Genomic DNA, 17,804 nt, shown 5'->3' with positions numbered 1-17,804 from the left:
CTACACTGACTGGCAGTGGCTGTCCAAGATTTTGGGAAGGGAATATTCCTAGCCCTCCTAGACCTTCTGCATGCAAAAGCAGATGCTGTCCCACTGAGCTGTAAGAAAAGCCAAATCTCTGCGCTTAGCCTCCACACTGACATGCTCGCTTTCTGTGGGCAGGGAGCATTTTTTTTGTAGCAGAACAGTAAGTAATTTCTCTGACAAGCAGACCTGCAATCGAAGTAGTGAAGTCCAGGCAAAGCTTCACCACTCAGTTCTACTGGTTGTATAAACTTGCACTGACACCTGTAGAAGTTTCCCCCTTCTTTTACCCTTCTTGGTTTTCATATGTTAGATAAGATCCACACAGACCAAACATTATGAGGATGGAATGGTAACTTTGGCCCCCTTCATTTCCTTGCTTTCATCAAATAAAGTTACACCCTTGCTTTGACGTACCATTGAGGTTTCTTTTGTGTGTTAATTGACGTTGGCTTTGTAAGACTCGGTGGAATGTAATTTTATAGGGAGATGTTTGATTGAAATCTCAGTCTTCGTTGTTTTGTGCTTTTTTCATCCAATGCTCAAAAGCCAACTATTTGTTAAATCTTTTGCCTGTGTTTTACATTAAGAGAAGGCTGGTGTTTCCTATTGGAAATATGAAGTGTACTTTCTTTATGGAAAACCTAACAATTTGACTTCGGTTCATTTGTAATATAGCTGTAGCTCAGTGGCAAAACATCTGCCTGGCATGCAGAAAGCCCCAGGTTCATTCTCCAGCATCTCTTGGCAGGACTGGGATTGTCCATTGCCTGAAATCCCGGAGAGCTGCTGCTAGTCAATGTAGACAGTACTGAGCTGGATGGCTCAGTGGTCTGGCTCAGTATAAGGCAGTTTTCTATGACAGAACATTGTATTGCACCCTGACATCCAAAAAATGAGAGCTTCCTTCATGGTTTCCAGCCAGCCATAACCTCCTCCAGGCAGGATAACCAATTCTATCTACCACCACCTTCAGTTTATATTGGTATTTTTTCAACCAACCTGAAACATTTTGTGCTTGTGAAGCATGTTCATGCTGCAAGGAGCTGTGATGGGAGGGGTTGCCTGCTTCAATATTTTTTTAAGGAAGATTTTTGTATGTCTGCAAACTTCAGGGTTTTCCTGACCATACTCATATTAGTAGTAGCAGCAGCAGCATTAATAAGCCACCTTTTGTTTTAAGAAGAGATATATTTTTTCTAGTTTCTAGAGAGAACGTTAGGTCCTCCAAGAAAATGGAGGGCAAATTTTCACACAGCGCTAGAAATTTTGAGTGGGCTCATTTCATTTTCCAACTGGTAGGCACAGGGCCGCTCAAGTTCAGTTTTAGAGGGGGGGAAGTAGGGCCTGTAACAAAAGGTTGCAGTTGGCGTGTTCTGGCTCTGGGTTCCAAGCAGCCATGCTGTATTCTAAGATACTCTTCTCCATTCCCTTTCTCCCCTAGTTGTCTGTCCCGCCCGCCTCACATTTCTTAGTGGTTCTTAGGTGGCTCCACCCCTGCCAGCTCTCAGCAGCTTAGCTCGCTACAGTGGTACCTCGGTTGTCGAACGTAATCCGTTCTGGAAGACCGTTCGACTTCCAAAACGTTCGACAACCAAGGAGCAAAGGGCGGTTGACAAAGTCAGTGGAGAAAAAAAGAAAAGAAACGCAACGGAAGCTGTTCAACTTCCAAGGCCCGTTTGAAAACGGAAGCAATTACTTCTGTGTTTTCAGAGTTTGGGTTCTGAAACGTTCGACTTCCAAGACCCTCAAAAACCGAGGTACCACTGTATCGGAAGGAGTGGTTATGATGATGATTTAATACCAAGGATATCATAACTGAAAAGACCTGGCATGAGCTTCACTGACATTCACTGACACTTCAATGAACCATGAGTTTCACCCATACTTCTTTTGTAACATGGGCCCCATGGATGGGTTATGCCTTGCAGGAAATACTATTCTCCTAAGACAACCTTCCCCAACATGGTACCTCCAAAGGAGGTTGGTGAGGGCTGCTCCATAGCTTTTGTTTGTGTATTAAGTCCATGCTTCTCGCTCCTTTCCCCACCTTCCTCATTAGTTAACTGGCATTTATTGGTAACTGAATGAAGCATTAAAGGCTAATGCACTGTGTCTGGTCACCTTTAAATAAGACACAACTGCCGCTCCCAAGGACCAGTCACCCTATCTCACCCCCTCGCACCCTTTTTAAGGAAGAAAGTATTACAACATTAACCAGCCCATTAACAGCCAATAATTCTTTATGCTCCATTATTAGAAGGTGTGCCTACTGTTTAACAATAATGACTCTAACACCCTAAGTCATAGATGTTTATAGCTATTTCTCCTTTCATGCCATCCCCTTTTCCTCTCTTCCTCCTCCTAGTTTTATGCCCTACACAGGTGATTAGCATGTTGTAATTGAGTTGGTTATAAAAAAAAGATAATTAATTGACATTTCACTCCCAGAGAGGTCAAACTGCCCCATCTTCTGCAGTCATTATGAGACTAGTCATTTTGCTCCTGCTTCCTCCACTCCATTCCATCCCCCACAAGGTGATGGAATGACCTTTATCTTGCTGATCAAGACATAATTGTTGTAATAAAAATAGACACAGAGGGTGGATTTCAGGAGTGGCACTCCTGAGATGGGAGTCTCCAATTAAACTGGGTTTTATCGTGAGCTGCGGGCAGCTGTCAGACGGGAGGCAGGAGCTGAGAAGAGAGAGTTACATGAAGGATGCAGATCTGACACACTGCAGCCAGGGAGGCATTGTTTCTCAGGCAGAGTCCCAGTCTAGCCTTTGATCCCCTTCCTGTCTGAGAGGACCTAATGTCTAGCCTGCACCACTGAGCCTAGTTCAGAACCTGAGAATACATCACTGCCCAGGGAGAGGCTCCTACCTACAGCTCTGGTTGCAACCTGCTCACAGAGCCAAGGGTTCCTGGTTCCAACCCTGGTGGCTCTTTGCATACAGCACATGAAAACAGATCCAAGAGTGGACAATCACTACAAGGCAGGATTTGGGAGGCAAGAAAGCAGTGGTTTCTCTTCTGACCTGACTTCATCACAATAAGCACTGTTTCTATTCTGCTGAAGTTCAGTTTCTACCAAATACTATTTACAGGTAGGTAGCCGTGTTGGTCTGACGTAGTCAAAACAAAATTAAAAAATTCTTTCCAGCAGCATCTTAAAGACCAACTTCTTTAGATACCTGAAGAAGTGTGCATGCACACGAAAGCTCATACCAAAATAAAAAACTTAGTTGGTCTTTAAGGTGCGGCTGGAAGGATTTTTTAAAATTTTGTTTCACCAAATACTATGTTATTCATCTCCTTGTCTGCTATTTAACATTATTTACAGTATGCAACTTACAAATTCAATGTAATTAATGATACAATTCTTTCCACACCGTTCATTTCAATGCCAGGAAAGCACAATTTAAAGGGGGGGGGAGTGGTCATCAACTACGTACGGTATTGTTTGCAGACTAAAAACAACAACAATTGATCGGTATTCACTGGATTTATTTCCATTCCAAACATGAGACCGAATGAGCAAACCCCAGCACTTTCCACTTCCATTTCTATGTTCATCAGAATTCTCTGACAATCCTGGGCAGGATGAAGTTGAGGGTTTGGGGAGCAACCCAGAGAGAAACAGAACTTGTTGCTCAGACTAATAGGGAAGGCAGCAGGATATGAGGGCTTATATTGGACAGTAGCATATGATTGGCCTTTGGGGGCATGTAGCAGATTCTAGGATATTAATGCAAAATGGCAGAAGGGATCTGATTCAAAAGGCCGCTGGGTTGAGCCTGCATAACACTTGCCACCTGTGCCAGCATACAGCCATTCTCTTAAGCCAGCTCATGTACTAGTGGTGGACCCTGGGGTCTCAAATTTCAGCGGTGCCCTGTGCAACACCAAAATCCAGCACCCTCACCTCCCATGTTCCAATCAAAATTATAGTTGCACCACCCCCGAGACTTGGCACTCAGTGTGACCAAACTGGTTACGCTCCCCTAAATCCACCTCTGCGTGTACACAAATCAGTTCCCTGGGTGACGTCTTGTTGATGCTGGCAGAACATTACTCTTTGTCCTGTCCATTCTCTCACTTCATTGGCCAAAAGAAAGGTTGCTTTTCCTGCACTAAATACCCAGCACAGTGAAATTTCACATTGTTAAGTGCTGTGCAACTTTCCATGGTATCTACACCTGATCATTTAAAAAGTTCGCCTTTCTACTTTTGCAAGGACGTTCTTTTAACACCTCTCTCTTCATTAGCTTTCGCTGTACTAGCAGTATTTATGTTCTGAGCAATGAATGGGAACCATATTGCTTACAGCATAATTTTCAATTTCTTAATGCACTAATAGTTTTCAATAAAGATTTTGCAGCTGCTAACTCCTGATTTGACTTGTCTAATGATGGTGCGATATGCTTTTAAAGGAAGTATCAAACTAATACTGTGAAGTTGGGGGGTGTGTGTGTTAGGAAATCAAGGTTACCCAGGTGTGGCATGGTGTCAGGGTTCAGACCTGCCCAACCCCAAAGGGCCAAGAAATTACAGTTGTAAAGGGCCACAACCTTCACAGATGCATTATTTAGGCAGTATTGATAATGATATAACAAGCCTGGGAAGCTGTGGTCCTTCCAGGTGTTGCTGAACTACAACTCCCAGCAGCTCCAACAAGCACAGCCAATGTCCAAGGATTATGGGAGCTGCAGCTCAGCAACATCTGGAGAGCCACAGTTTCCTCACACCTGTGATAAAGTATCCTATGTCGCTGGAAGTTCCAGCTTCGCTCTCTCTTGGAGCTGGGTGACTGTTAGTGGCACTGTGGTGAACCTAGGTCCCATATAGGTTTGTTCACTAGAATGGGTTCATGGAGTCTATACAATTGAAGCTATCATGCAGCAACTGAAGCTGCCATTCCACATTACAAGTACCCAACTAGCAACCAGTACCACCCAAATATAACATGACTTCCATGTCAGCCTGAACCCAATTGTGAACGTTTATGGGTTGCTTGGAAGGACCATGCAAAAGCTCCATTGCTACAGGTGGTCACACTCTTTATGCAGAGGCTGGAATGCATCACCATGCCCATGAGAAACATATGAGTGTTGACGCATACATAGGGCTTCAATCTCTACCTTGCAAGATAGTTGCTAAGAAAACTCTTGGTGGTGGGGAGAAGACAACCAGGCATGGTGCCTTTTGCTCTTTGGGGGAAGTGAGAGATGTCAATGTACTGAATTTTATAAATACTGTTGGAGATATTGCTAGAGTAAATCACAGCTGCTGAGAGCTTAGGTACAACATGCTAATTTTCCATTCCACTATTATATTCAAGGTGACTTTTAGAAAGGGACCCAAAGTTGTTTGCAGTAGAGAGCCACAAGCATTTCTTGTGTCTTGTTTCATTTACCTTCCTCTGCCACAGACTTAATATTATTTATTTAAGTTTTGATCACTCATTAAACACAGCAGGAAAATAGATAGATGCTTCCCTTGACTATACATTGTTCTTTGTTTATATAGAAAATGAAAGTGGCTGTTTCCAAAGAGTTGAGCGCGGCCGTGCCATTTTCAGTAGCATCACCCTTGCACCTCTTCCAGGAGATCCTCGACCTGCTGTGCAGTCAGATGAGCCAAACGAAGTAAGGAAAGCCAGCTACACTTGTGGACACAACAGTTCACATCCACATTTCATTCCTATTTCATTATCTGGCAGTAGTCCAGATTGCAAGCTCCTCCTCTCTAACACCCAGAAGGAAGAATGTCTTACCTAGAAGTGGTTTGCTGAGCAGGGCAAAAAAAAAACCTCTGCTACTAACTGTTGCTTATCAGGAGCGGTGAAGCAGTTATTGTGCCAGATTGGTTTTGATGGTGTGTTTGCACTGTAGTGACCTCCCCACCAGCTTCCCCACCTTCAGGTAAACTACAGCAACTCACCTCCCAGGAAGCTAGAGTATTGGCTCCACGAAACCTGCCTCAAAGAGTGCACAGCAGGTTCCAGTGATGGCACCTGCAACCCCACCCCCTTCAAAACATTCTGGTGTTGTGTTTCATACAATGCAGAGCTCTCGCTGTTCCCACCGATACTCTAGGGGACTGTGTGAAATTAAAATGACTACTAGACCCAGTGTCCTGGTGTTTGTCCAAAGGCTTCTCAGACCACTGCTTGTTGCCACTGCCCCCCAAATAAGTCAAAAGAGGAGGGGACCCACAAAAGAGCTCTTACCCCATGGCCCCTCAAAATTGAAGCCAACCTCACCAGATGCATACATACATAGCAACTTTATTTGCATTACCGTAGCAATAGCAATAAAATAAAATACAGTATACCCCAGGATAGAGCTAAATGCTTAGCTATATAAAAGACGTTCTAGAGGTTTACATCAGTACAAATGGGGTTCAGTATCTTATAGCATGTGCAATCCCTTATGCTTGCCCTAAGAAGACATGTTCTGTGGAGCCAGCATAGTGCGTGGGTAGATGGCTGAACTTGGAAACATTAGTTTGGAACCCTGGTTAGTCATAAAGCTTACTGGGTGATCTTGAACCAGATCTTGATCTCTCCCATATTTATAATTTATTATCTAAACCTCTTACTCATGCAGAAAGGGGGCAAAAAGGCAAGTGTCAAGACCATTGCAGAGAAAATGACTGCTTTCCAGGAGACGGTTGGAGATAGCAGGTATGTTCCCATCTCCCACTTCTCAGAGGGATGCTTTTTCATTCATGTCTGCGATCCTGCTTTCTCAACAAACTACATCAAACTGCCTTTTGTATTTCAAGTAACATTTTCAGAACATCAAAAGATTGATACCAAGGTGTCATCTAGCCTAGTGGTGAGTGAGCTGCACTCCCAACCTACTGTCTTAAAAAAAAATCCCCTATGGTCTCATTGCTGTGTTTTGAATTTGTGAAGCAAGAATGTGTACTCAAGATCTCATCATCATAAAGTCAGAACTAATCACTAATGGTGAGCTTGTGTTGTTTCTTAAACAAATAAGAAGTCCTTTGCTGAGCCAAAGTTAACAGTCTGGGATTCTTTTCAGTAATTTCAACAACCACTAGGTGGTCCACTAGAAATTGGCCAATAGGATCGCTCTGATTCACCATCTCCCTTCTGTCTATTAATTCCCTGCCCCTGCCCCTGCCCCTGCCTCTGCCCCTGCCCCTGCCCCTGCCCCATCCCTACACCATAAGTATTCATTTATTTCTAAAACACTTCAGATGCCTTTCCAGTTATATGGTGCTCAGTGCAACTTTGAGGGCAATGTGTTAATTGCCTTATAGATGGAAGGATCCCTAGGTGATTGCAAACTGAACATGAGTCAGCTGTGTGATGCGGCTGCAGAAAAATCTAATGCAGTTTTAGGTTGCATTAATAGAACCATAATTTCCAAGTGGCAGGCAGTAAGAATTCCACTTTATTGTTGAAGAAGGTTGGAGGAAATCATGAACATCCACTGAGGTGCGAAAGCAACTGGATGAGCCATAATCTCTAGATTCCCAGTTTTCAGTTCCTTCCTTCCTTTCTATCTATATCTATCTATCTATCTATCTATCTATCTATCTATCTATCTATCTATCCAAAAAAAGCAAGTTTCTACCCTTTGTAGAACCTGAGATATGAGGCAATCCATACAGGTTGTGGTCTTCTCATTTGTTTCATGAGAAACTAGACTGCACTTATCTCTCAGTGTTCTTAGCAGGGAGGCTGGTCAGTTTCTTCAACTGAGGCAGTGCCCTCCCATGAATTTCAGAACCCCCCACAACAGCATCCCCCACAGCTCTCCTAACCCCATATGCATATGCATTGATTTTCACTTTATCAGACTGCCTCTGGAGTGGCTAACCAGTCCCTCTTCTGCTAACCATTCTGCTGTTCACAACAGAGCCAATCATCACCCATCACTATGTGTGGCCAGCAGGTCCCACACATGTCTCCGTGGTGGTGGTGTGAACTTTAAGGGGGGCAATGACATACAAACACTCTTCCATAGAAAAGGCTAAGGTAGGGTGTCAGGACTCTACACTTCTCCATCTTTCCTCCCCCCCCTTTCTGATTGGTAACATGTATCCAGAAAGGAGTCAACATTGACTATCAAAGGACATTATGAATGGCCCCAACCTGCAAGCTGTAGATCAGGGGTGGCCAACTCCCAAGATACTGCAATCTACTCACAGTTAAAAACTGGCAGTGATCTACCCCCTTTTGGGGGGTTCAGGTTAAAGTTGTTGAGCTTTTTTTTATGGAAGAGGAAGGCCCATTCTTTAGGGCTTCAGGTCAAAGTTGTTGAGTTCTTTTTATGGGCTGCAGGATTAAAATGTTTAGCTTTTTTCTTCTCTTTTTCTTGGAGGTGAAATAAATTACCTGCTAAAGGGAGGGGAGGGGGTCGAAAGCTCAGCGGAGCAGAAAGTTTTTATTGTTTGTTATTGTATGGTTGTATGTTGTGAAAGTAAGAAAATAATAAGAAATTATTATTTAAAAAATGTTAAGCTTTTTTTAGGGGAGCCAAAGTTCTTGGGCTTCTTTGGGGGGGGGAGCCAGTGATCTACCAGTGATCTACCACAGATTTCCAGTGATCTACTGGAATATCACTATCTACCTGTTGGACGTGCCTGCTGTAGATGATTGAGGTACAGTGGTACCTCAGGTTACAGACGCTTCAGGTTGCAGACTTCTCTAACCCAGAAATAGTACTTCAGGTTAAGAACTTTGCTTCAGGGCTTCCGGTTGACCACGCCATCTTGCTCAGACGGGGGTCCGCACAGCGGAGCGGACCTCGGCGCTTCAGAGGTGGAGGGAATCGTTCCAGCGAAGCGAAACCTCCTTAAAAGCCCCAAATCGAGCTTTTTGGGGACAGATTTTGCCTGGCGGCGCCAAAAGCGGGCTCTCTCCTCCCCGGATCGGCTTTATTTAAGCCCCCGAGAGCGAGGAGGTGAACCGCGGCGGACAGGCTGACATTGCTGCTCTGAGAGTGCGAAGCTGCGAGTCTGGGAAGTGGAGGTGGCCAATTCTTCAAAGAACATTCAGCAAATGAATAGACTGTGAGTAATTTGGATTCTTTGGAATGTAAATTAAGGCAACAATTTGGACCTGGGAGAGAGGGGAAAAGAGGAAGCCACCCCCCCCCCTACGGTAACATAAGAGACAGTAAACAGAAACCCGAAGCCGTAAACAGAAGATTTCAACTTAAAAGGATTCCTCAAAGGCATCAAAGAGAATCTCCCCTAAATGCAGGGTAAAAGGGGAGAGAGACTGTGGCTGTGATTGCCCTGCAGAAAGAAGTTAAGACTAAGAAAGACCTTTCTGTTCCTCGGGAGCCGGCAGCCCAGACAATCCAGTGAGTTGATCAGGATTTATAGTTAAATTCTATTTCTATCTTTATCTCTGGACTTTTTGGAAATTCTTTTTTTGGTTTATATACTTTTGAAATGTGAGTTCGAACTTTATTTTTAAGAATGCAGCCAGCTTGTTAAAATGGAGTCGAGAAAATAGACTGCGATTATATTCCACCCCATGTGACAAGTTTTGACCTTGACAGGACTGAACTATGTCAACAAAAAGGTACCCGCCTGAGTTTCAGCGGACTGTTTTGACCTTAATGTGGGAAGCAAGAATAGAACTATGTCAAGAGGAGACACAACGGCAAGTGTTACAGCAAAAATTCCAGATGATGATGGCAGAATATGATTTCTTAGAAGCTTTTGAAACTGAAGAAGACGAATGTGAGAATGACAATGATGAGGACTGTGATGACTTAACACAAAATGAAGCCCATCACGAAAAAAATGATGATTTTACTCTACAAAAAGTTGGATGGAGTGCCTCCCCTTCGAGGGGGGCACGATTGGACTTACTGGAACTCCAGAATGACCACAGGGAAGAAGGAAAAATTAAGCAGAGAAGAGAAGAAGCTCAGGGGTCTGATATGGAGGCCTGGATGGCAAAAGACTGTAAACAGGGGGTGGGGTGAAGGGAAAGTGAAGTTGTGATTGTAAGGATGGGTTAATAGGACTATAACTGGACTGCTGACCATGGAACTTGCTGGATTGGTGGGGTGGAGCCAGTACTCGGGGGGGTGTAAGGTTAGTTTGGGAATAATTATAGGTTTAAAAAGTGAATTGATTCTGGAAAAAGGTGAAAATATGGAGGCCTATAGAGGGGTAAAAATTAGGCACGGGAAGAAAAAATGGGAGTTTGATTTCTCAGTGATTGGACAATAGGCGAAAATGATAATAGTTAGTTTAAAAGTGGTACAAGATATAAAGGTGTATGTTATAAAATATGAACTATGAAACTGTTGAAGATGATAAATAAGGGAGGAAAACCGGGGAAGGGGGGAGGGTGGGGAAGCCCACAAAATATGGTTTAACAATTATGAATTTAACAATTATGATGAATTTTTTTTTGTCTTTTTTCCTTTTTGTCTTTTTTTTTCTTCTCTTTTTTCTCTTTTTCTTTTTTGTATTTTCTTTTTTTTTGGTATGACAATAGATGGTTGGATGGATGAACTCCTGCGTACTGCCCTGGTTCACTGGAGCTCCCTGGTGGCAGGGGGGGGCTTCGGGGGCAGGGGAGGGGGAGGAGGACAGAAACCCAATCATAAAATGGACCACTTCTGACTGTTCACCTGCGTGGGATACTTCTGTGGCAGGGGAGGACCCATGGAGGGGGGTGGGAAGAAGGTGGAAAAGGTGTATATGTATGTACCATCTTTTGTAATTTGTAAAATCAATAAAAATTATGTTTAAAAAAAAAAAAGAACTTTGCTTCAGGGTGAGAACAGAAATCGTGCGGCGGCAGCAATGGGAGGCCCCATTAGCTAAAGTGGTGCTTCAGGTTAAGAACAGTTTCAGGTTAAGAACGGACTTCTGGAACGAATTAAGTTCTTAATCTGAGGTACCACTGTATTCACATCTTTCCCTGGAAGTCAACACACAGGTGGAGTTACTGCAGTCAGTGAAAGAGCAGATGAGGGAGAGAAACTCAACTGACACCAGGCGGGACTTGTTCTGGCTATTGTGTTTCAGTCCAGTTTATTTCAGCAATTCATGGAGGCTTGGGATGCAGTGGAGGTGGGATGAAAAGAGGAGGAATGTCAATGGCAGCCGCAGAGTAGAGTGGGGTAGCATTCTATCCTTCCTTCCCTTAGTTACATTTAAGAGGTAGCTGCCCAGAGCGGCTGGGGCAACTCAGTCAGATGGGCAGAGTAAAAATAATACTAAATTTATTTAATTATTATAGTTGAGGAGTTTTTATTCATGTTCTGGCATACTAGAAAAAGAGATATAGCTCTCTTGAACTTTGTCAGCTTGGTGAGTTGTTGTAGGTGTGTTTGTGTTCTTATTAAAAATGAGCCTTGCGATTCTCCGTAGCATTTCCTGGAGTGGAGGTTTCCATGGAGACTACTCCAGGAAATGCCTTGGTTTGCATTTTCAAAGAACCCTTGTCGCTCCCCAGCCTTCCCGACAGATGTTTGTGTTCTTAAAAAAGAGTCTTGGAGTTGTGATTTTCTGTACTAGGTTTCCCTGGAGTCTAAACTAGTGTGCAAAACTAGCAACTATGGTCAAAGCCCATCTGCATAACTCTACAATATCCTGTATCAGTCTGTCTTTGAAACAGATACATTCTGATGCTAGTTAAACATCAACTGAGATTGAAGAGCTGGCTTTCCTCCTTGCCACGGGCATGTAAAGAGGTGGGTGGGTGTTGCAACCATGTAGAACACAAAGACCCCCATTATTTATTTTGGGTAGCGTTCTAACGGAACATAGATGTGTCAGAAGTTGCCTTATATTGAGTCAGACCATTGTCCATCTGGGTCCCCATTTTCTACACTGACTGGCCATGGCTTGCCAGGATTTCAATCAGGGTACCATTCTTAGCCCTATGTGGATATGCCAGGAACCTTTTGCATACAAAACAGATGCTCTACTGAACTATGGTTCCATTTACTTTGCTGTAAATGATGCTGGGGAAGAGATTCATACATGTGGTACAAAACTATTCATCAGAATGGAAATGACATCAAATACTGTCTAGTACAGCCCCTGGTACCCTAGATTTCTCCATTTATTAAGAAAATTGTTGATCAGTTTATCTAGCAGGATATACTGTTACCCACAGAGAACTGTGTTATTTTTCCATAAATGTTGGTATCATTCTAATGTGTAAGAAAGGAGATGTTTGAGTGCTCAAATCGGGAGAAATAGCTTCAAATATGATAGTATATGTTATACTGCAATATGTGAAATTGTCTTAAGTCATTCTTCTCTCTCTCTCTCTCTCTCTCTCTCTCTCTCTCTCTAGATATATATATATATATACTAGTGGAATTCAGCCCGCTTAAAAACGGGCGCTAGAACGCTGCTGTCGTGCAGCGCCGGCATGGGACGGAGCTTCAGAGGTCTCCGAAGCCCCGTCTCATGCGGGAGGTGCGTGGCGGGGGGGGGGAGAGAAGCACTTCTCCCCCCCTCCGCCGCCTCGCCGCGCACCTCCCGCATGAGACGGGGCTTCGGAGACCTTCTCCGAAACTCCGTCCCATGCCGGCGCTGCGTGCCGAGGCGGCGGGGGGGAGGAGCGCTTCTCCCCCCCCCCGCCGCCTCGCCGCGCACGCCAAGCCAGTCCCCGAGCCGAAGTGCGGCGCGGCGGGTGCTTTTCGCCGTTTGCCTCCCCCTTCGCTCCAGGAAGGCAAACGGCAAAAAGCCCCCACCGCGCCGCACTTCGGCTCGGGGACTGGCTTGGCGGCGGCAGGAAAAAGGGGAGGAATTCCTCCCCTTCTTCCCGCCACCGCCAAGCCAAAGCCGGCTTCCCTCAGCGCCCGCTGCCGCTTCGGCTTCCTTGGGGAAGGCAAGCACGCGGGCTGTCTGCCTGCTTGTGTTCGCCGAGGAAGCGCCGTCCCATGCCGGCGGTGCGCGGCAAGGCTGCCGGGGGGAGCGCTTCTTTCCCCCGCCGCCTCACCGTGCACCTCCAGCATGAGACTGGGCTTCAGAGCGGCGGTTGGCGGAGCGGCGGTTGGCCGTTGTCTCTCCGTCCAATCCCTGTGTCCCTGGGGCCCATGCGCAGTGACCCAGGGACACACGGGACAGCTTGGACGCAGGGACAACTTGGACTTTATTATATAGGATATCACACGCATACACAGAATCTTCATTTATCAGGCATAGAATTTTGGGGTGCTCCAAACCACCCAACAGTAACTCTGTGAAAATCAAAAGTATGCTTGAGAACTTGAATGAATTGGCACAGGATTATTGGAAACAATTTGTCATTTGAGAAGGGGCATTTCTCTTTCCTCTTTTTTGCATCAGTTTCTTAGCCCAGGGATAGCCAACACATTGCCCTCCAGATATCGCTGGACTACAGCTCCCATCATCCTTCACCATTGGCCATGCTGGCTGTGGTTGATTGGGGTTGAAGTCCAACCACATCTGGAGGGCACCACGTTGATTAGTGCTGCCTTAGCCATGCATTAAGATCTGTAGGGGAGGCCCTACTAATAGTTCCATCCTTTACCTGAGTCACAATAGGGTCTTCTCAGTCATGGCTCCCTGATTTGTGGGATTCCATCCTGCTGGAAATGCTCTCACCCGCCTCATTGACGTAATGTTCTATTCAACATATGAGGGCTGATGAGTTGATTGTGGTGTTTGTTACGTATTGTGGTGGTGCTGATTTCCCCTATGACATGCTTTCAGTTTGCGGTTCTATTTCTGATGTTTTATTATTATTATTTTATTGTCAATTGTTCACTGCTCCAAGAACTTTTGTGGAAGGGCGGCCTGCAAATACAGTAAATAATAATTTCTCTTTCTCATATCTCCTTGCTTTCCAGCTCCTGCTTTATGTTTTCTCGATTGCAGGTTTGGTTGGGACTTTCTGTTTCTTCTTGTGTCTCTCAAAACAGAAGCAACTACAGCAACATGAAAATGTATTGTTTAAAGCATCTTTATTGTCCCCTTCCTCTGTGCACTTCAGGATGTGGTCTCCCTTTTACCCTTAAAATAACCCTGCAAAATAGTTAGGCAGAGAGTGAGAGAGCGCACCAAAGCATCACCTACTAAGCTTTGTGGCTTGAACCCAGGAATCTGCACTCTAAATCTAACCACTGGACCACACTCAAAACTTTGTTTTACTACTTCTTTCTGATACTGCTGCAGTAGCATTCCCTTCTGTTTCAGCTGCAGAAAATATGGTATATCAGTGCAGTTAATTACTGTCAGAAGCACAAGCAACTTCCTAAGATTATGAGACACGTATTGCTGATAAGACCAGTTCAACAGTGGCACCAATTACGTTGCTGGGGACTGAGGTCTTCAAGCAAAGTCTGGGCTGCATCAAGCAAAGAGCCAGACTATATTATTCTTCCTCAACTTGGTGCCCTATAGATATTTTGAACTAGAATGGCTACCATCCTTGACCATTGGCCATGCTGGCTGGGATTGATGGGAGTTTGGGTCCAAAATGTGGAGGATATGGGGTTGGGGAATGTCTGACTATATGTCCTAAAAGGTTTCCCCCAACTCTTTGGTTAACATAGTCCAACATTCCCCAAACCCATATCCTCCATGACTCTGGAAGGGCCTAATGAGCTGCTTGCCATGTGTGTTTGTGGAAATTTTCTATCTTTTTACTATCCAGCCATCTCTCTGCAACAGTCCTTCACCACCCAATTTAAGATCCTTTGTTTGCATGTTAAATAGAAAGCTCAGCTTTCAGATGTGAGGTGTAACCTCAAACTTCCCATAGCTTTTTACACAGCCTTAGCCCCATGTGCTGAAATTTGCTGCACTGTGTGGCTGGAACATGGATCAAGTGTGTGGGAGGGGTTGAAAAATGTAGAGATGAAAAAACTGATCAAGCTTAAAGTGTGGCTTTTAACAAACAAGGGGCACTTCAGATCACAGTGATTGGCAGTAGAGAAATTAATTCCTGGAGCGGGGACACACGCACATCACGTTTATGCCCACTGTGGTAAATACCTCTATGCACCTACTGAAATTCCAAGAATCTTGAAAAAGTGATCGCAGCTCAAGAACACCATCTCCCCCCCCCCCCCGCCCCCAAATACCAAAATAGTAGCTTTGTTGGTTGTGGCTAAAAAGGAAGCCAGTGCCATGAAAGAAATGGAAACTAAGATTTTGCAGCTTGAATTACATCTTATAGAAGTCGGCCAGCAGCATTATTTCAGACATCCCAGAGGTTTCTAATTCCCACTAACAGAGAGGGTCCTCTGGAGTACTTGAGGACCCACTGTGACCAGCTGGCTACACACTCTGATGATAAAGTTGCTCAACTTTGGAGTGACCTTGACTCCACAGTTTTTGTAGTTTCAGATGTACCCAGTGCCAGAGTTGGTGATGTGTTGTGGGATCAGTTTTAACTTTTGCAGTCAGCTGATGTGGACAAGGTGCTGCATGTATAGTCTGGTGTTTCCCCCCAGATTTAGATTTGTCCTACTGAAGGCCCAGGTAGACACTCTGGCAAGAAGCGCCTTTTACCAACTGCACCTGCTACAACAGCTATGGCCATTCCTGGGCAGGGAGAGCTTGACCACAGTAGTTCATGCATTGGTGCCTTAAATATTAGATCACAGCCATATGTTTTACATGAGGCTTCCCTTCCATTTGATCCAGAAGCTGCAGTTAGTGTATAATGCTGCAGCACAACTACTGACAGGAATGAGACCTTGTCAGCATATAGACCCTCTACTTAGAGATCTGCACTGGTTGCTGATTTGCTACTGGGCCAAGTTTAAGTTGTTAATATTAGTATATAAAGGCATCAATTGCTTGGAGCCAGTTTACTTGTGGGATTGCCTTTCTTCCTATGTGCCCACTCAACGGCTTTGATCTGTGGAACTTGCACTGTTACAAGTGCCACACAATATTCATTATGCACTTGTAAGAAATGTATATTTTACATAGGCAGCCCCTATATTTCGGAACTACCTACATATTGACATCAGGCAAATGCCTCACTGTAGTCTTTCTGGCAACTGTTTATAACATTTTTGTTTAGGTAAGCCTAGCCAGGCACATAGAAATTGATGTGTTTTCATCTTTCTTAGTTTACAGCTGATTTTAATTGCTTTAAAAAATATTACATGTTTTGAATTGATCATTTTAAAACTTCTTGTAAGCCACTTAGAGGTATTGTTTCAGTCAAGTGGTATATAAATTTTGTTACATAAATAAGATTTTCTAGCCACGACATTATTTGTCACAGTCAGGTTATCATGTAGGGATGCTCTAGAAATTTGTTCTTTGTAAATTTTTATAATTGCACTGAACTGATACACACATCCCAATCTAATCTGTGAATCAGAATGCAGTTCTCCAGATTTCACCTCTGAATTTTGCAATGCTGTTCTCAAATTTGTTTTAAAAAAAGAACCCAAAATGCATATAAAAATGTGCACTTTAGGATAAATTACATTTGAAAATGCATGCTTTGAGAGTACATTTAAAAATGGGTACTTTGTTTTGTTTTTTAAAAAGTTCAATAATATTTAAAATACCAAATTTTGTGTGGCACTCAGCAGGAGGGAGGATGGAGACAAAACTAATATTAGCTGTTATCATTTCTGTCTTTGTCTGTCATTGGTTGTGGCTCCACCTCCTGTTTGCCTCCTTGTATTCTGCAATACCAGTCTCAATGGGCATCAGCTCCCAGTGGACTACATCGGTTCTATGGCCACATCAAGTCCACCAGTCATCTCTAAACATCTTGCCAAGCCTTGTCAAGTTGTTGCTGAAGGGATCAACATATTTTTTCTAATATCCTACTTCAGACCGCAAACAGGGACTCACATGACTGAATGCTTTGACATAAACAAGCAAAAAGCTTAGGCTTGAACCATTCACTCTGATATACTTCTTATCTAGGTGGAGGGAAGTTTTCTATGGAGAAGCATTCTGTCATGCATTGCCAGGGGTTTGAACTAGATGATCCTTGTGGTCCCTTCCAACTCTAAAATTCTATGATTCTATGTGTTTCCCTGTATGCAGTTTGGTAGACACTGGTGCAGTAGGCCTTAACTTTGAGGCAGCTAGGCTGGAGCTGACTCCTCTAAACTTTCAAGAAACACTGTTGTACACTGCTCCTAAGCCTTTGACAGGGTTAAGAACTTAGTAAGCTGCCTTACAATGAGTCTGATCATTGGTTCTTCTAGTTTTATATACAGTATGTTAAAGGTAATGTAAGTTGAGTGGTGAATGTGCGCAACAACAGAAGAGGGAATTGGGGACACTTTCCAGCCAATATGCATGCTCTCCAACAGGCCTTGGGGAATGTGCACATCTCAATGGCACTTTATAATAATAATAGAATAATAATTTATTATTTATTATTTATTTTTTATTTATTAATTTATACCCCGCCCATCTGGCTGGGCCTCCCCTTCCACTCTGGGCGGCTTCCAACAAACATTAAAATACATCAAATATCACAGATTAAAAACTTCCCTAAACAGGGCTGCCTTTAGATATTTTCTAAATGTCAGGTAGTTGTTAATCTCTCTGACCTCTGATAGGAGGGTGTTCCACAGGGCGGGTGCCACTACCAAGAAGGCCCTCTGCCTGGTTCCCTGTAGCTTTGCTTCTCGCAGTGAGGGAACTGCCAGAAGGCCCTCGGCGCTGGACCTCAGTGTCCGGGCAGAACAATGGGGGTGGAGACGCTCTTCAGGTATACTGGACCGAGGCCGTTTAGGGCTTTAAAGGTCAGCACCAACACTTTGAATTGTGCTTGGAAACATACTGGGAGCCAAAGT

At 44.1% G+C, this 17,804-nt stretch overlaps 1 protein-coding gene across 7 annotated transcripts in view; it reads left to right on the top strand.

Annotated features, from left to right (window-relative positions):
* MORN1 (MORN repeat containing 1) overlaps positions 1-17,804 on the top strand; it is a 255,307-nt gene that overhangs the window by 63,402 nt on the left and 174,101 nt on the right. For 3 of the 7 annotated variants that reach the window (XM_088671655.1, XM_088671656.1, XM_035119527.3), the window contains exons 11-12: positions 5,557-5,675; positions 6,639-6,715. The exons of 1 other annotated variant lie outside the window; for it this stretch is intronic. In XM_088671655.1, coding sequence (XP_088527781.1) covers positions 5,557-5,675; positions 6,639-6,715 — 196 coding nt within the window. Of the gene's footprint in view, positions 1-5,556; positions 5,676-6,638; positions 6,716-6,816; positions 7,002-13,868; positions 16,469-17,804 lie in introns of those variants that run through there. 3 more of the 7 variants (XM_088671658.1, XM_035119528.3, XM_088671659.1) reach the window with 3 other exon arrangements.

The sequence above is a fragment of the Zootoca vivipara genome, chromosome 6 (genome assembly GCF_965207765.1).
Source record: "Zootoca vivipara chromosome 6, rZooViv2.hap1.1, whole genome shotgun sequence".
Classification (NCBI taxonomy): Eukaryota; Metazoa; Chordata; class Lepidosauria; order Squamata; family Lacertidae; genus Zootoca; species Zootoca vivipara.
The sequence above is the reverse complement of the archived record's forward strand: the minus strand, read 5'-3'. Positions and strand labels throughout refer to the sequence as shown.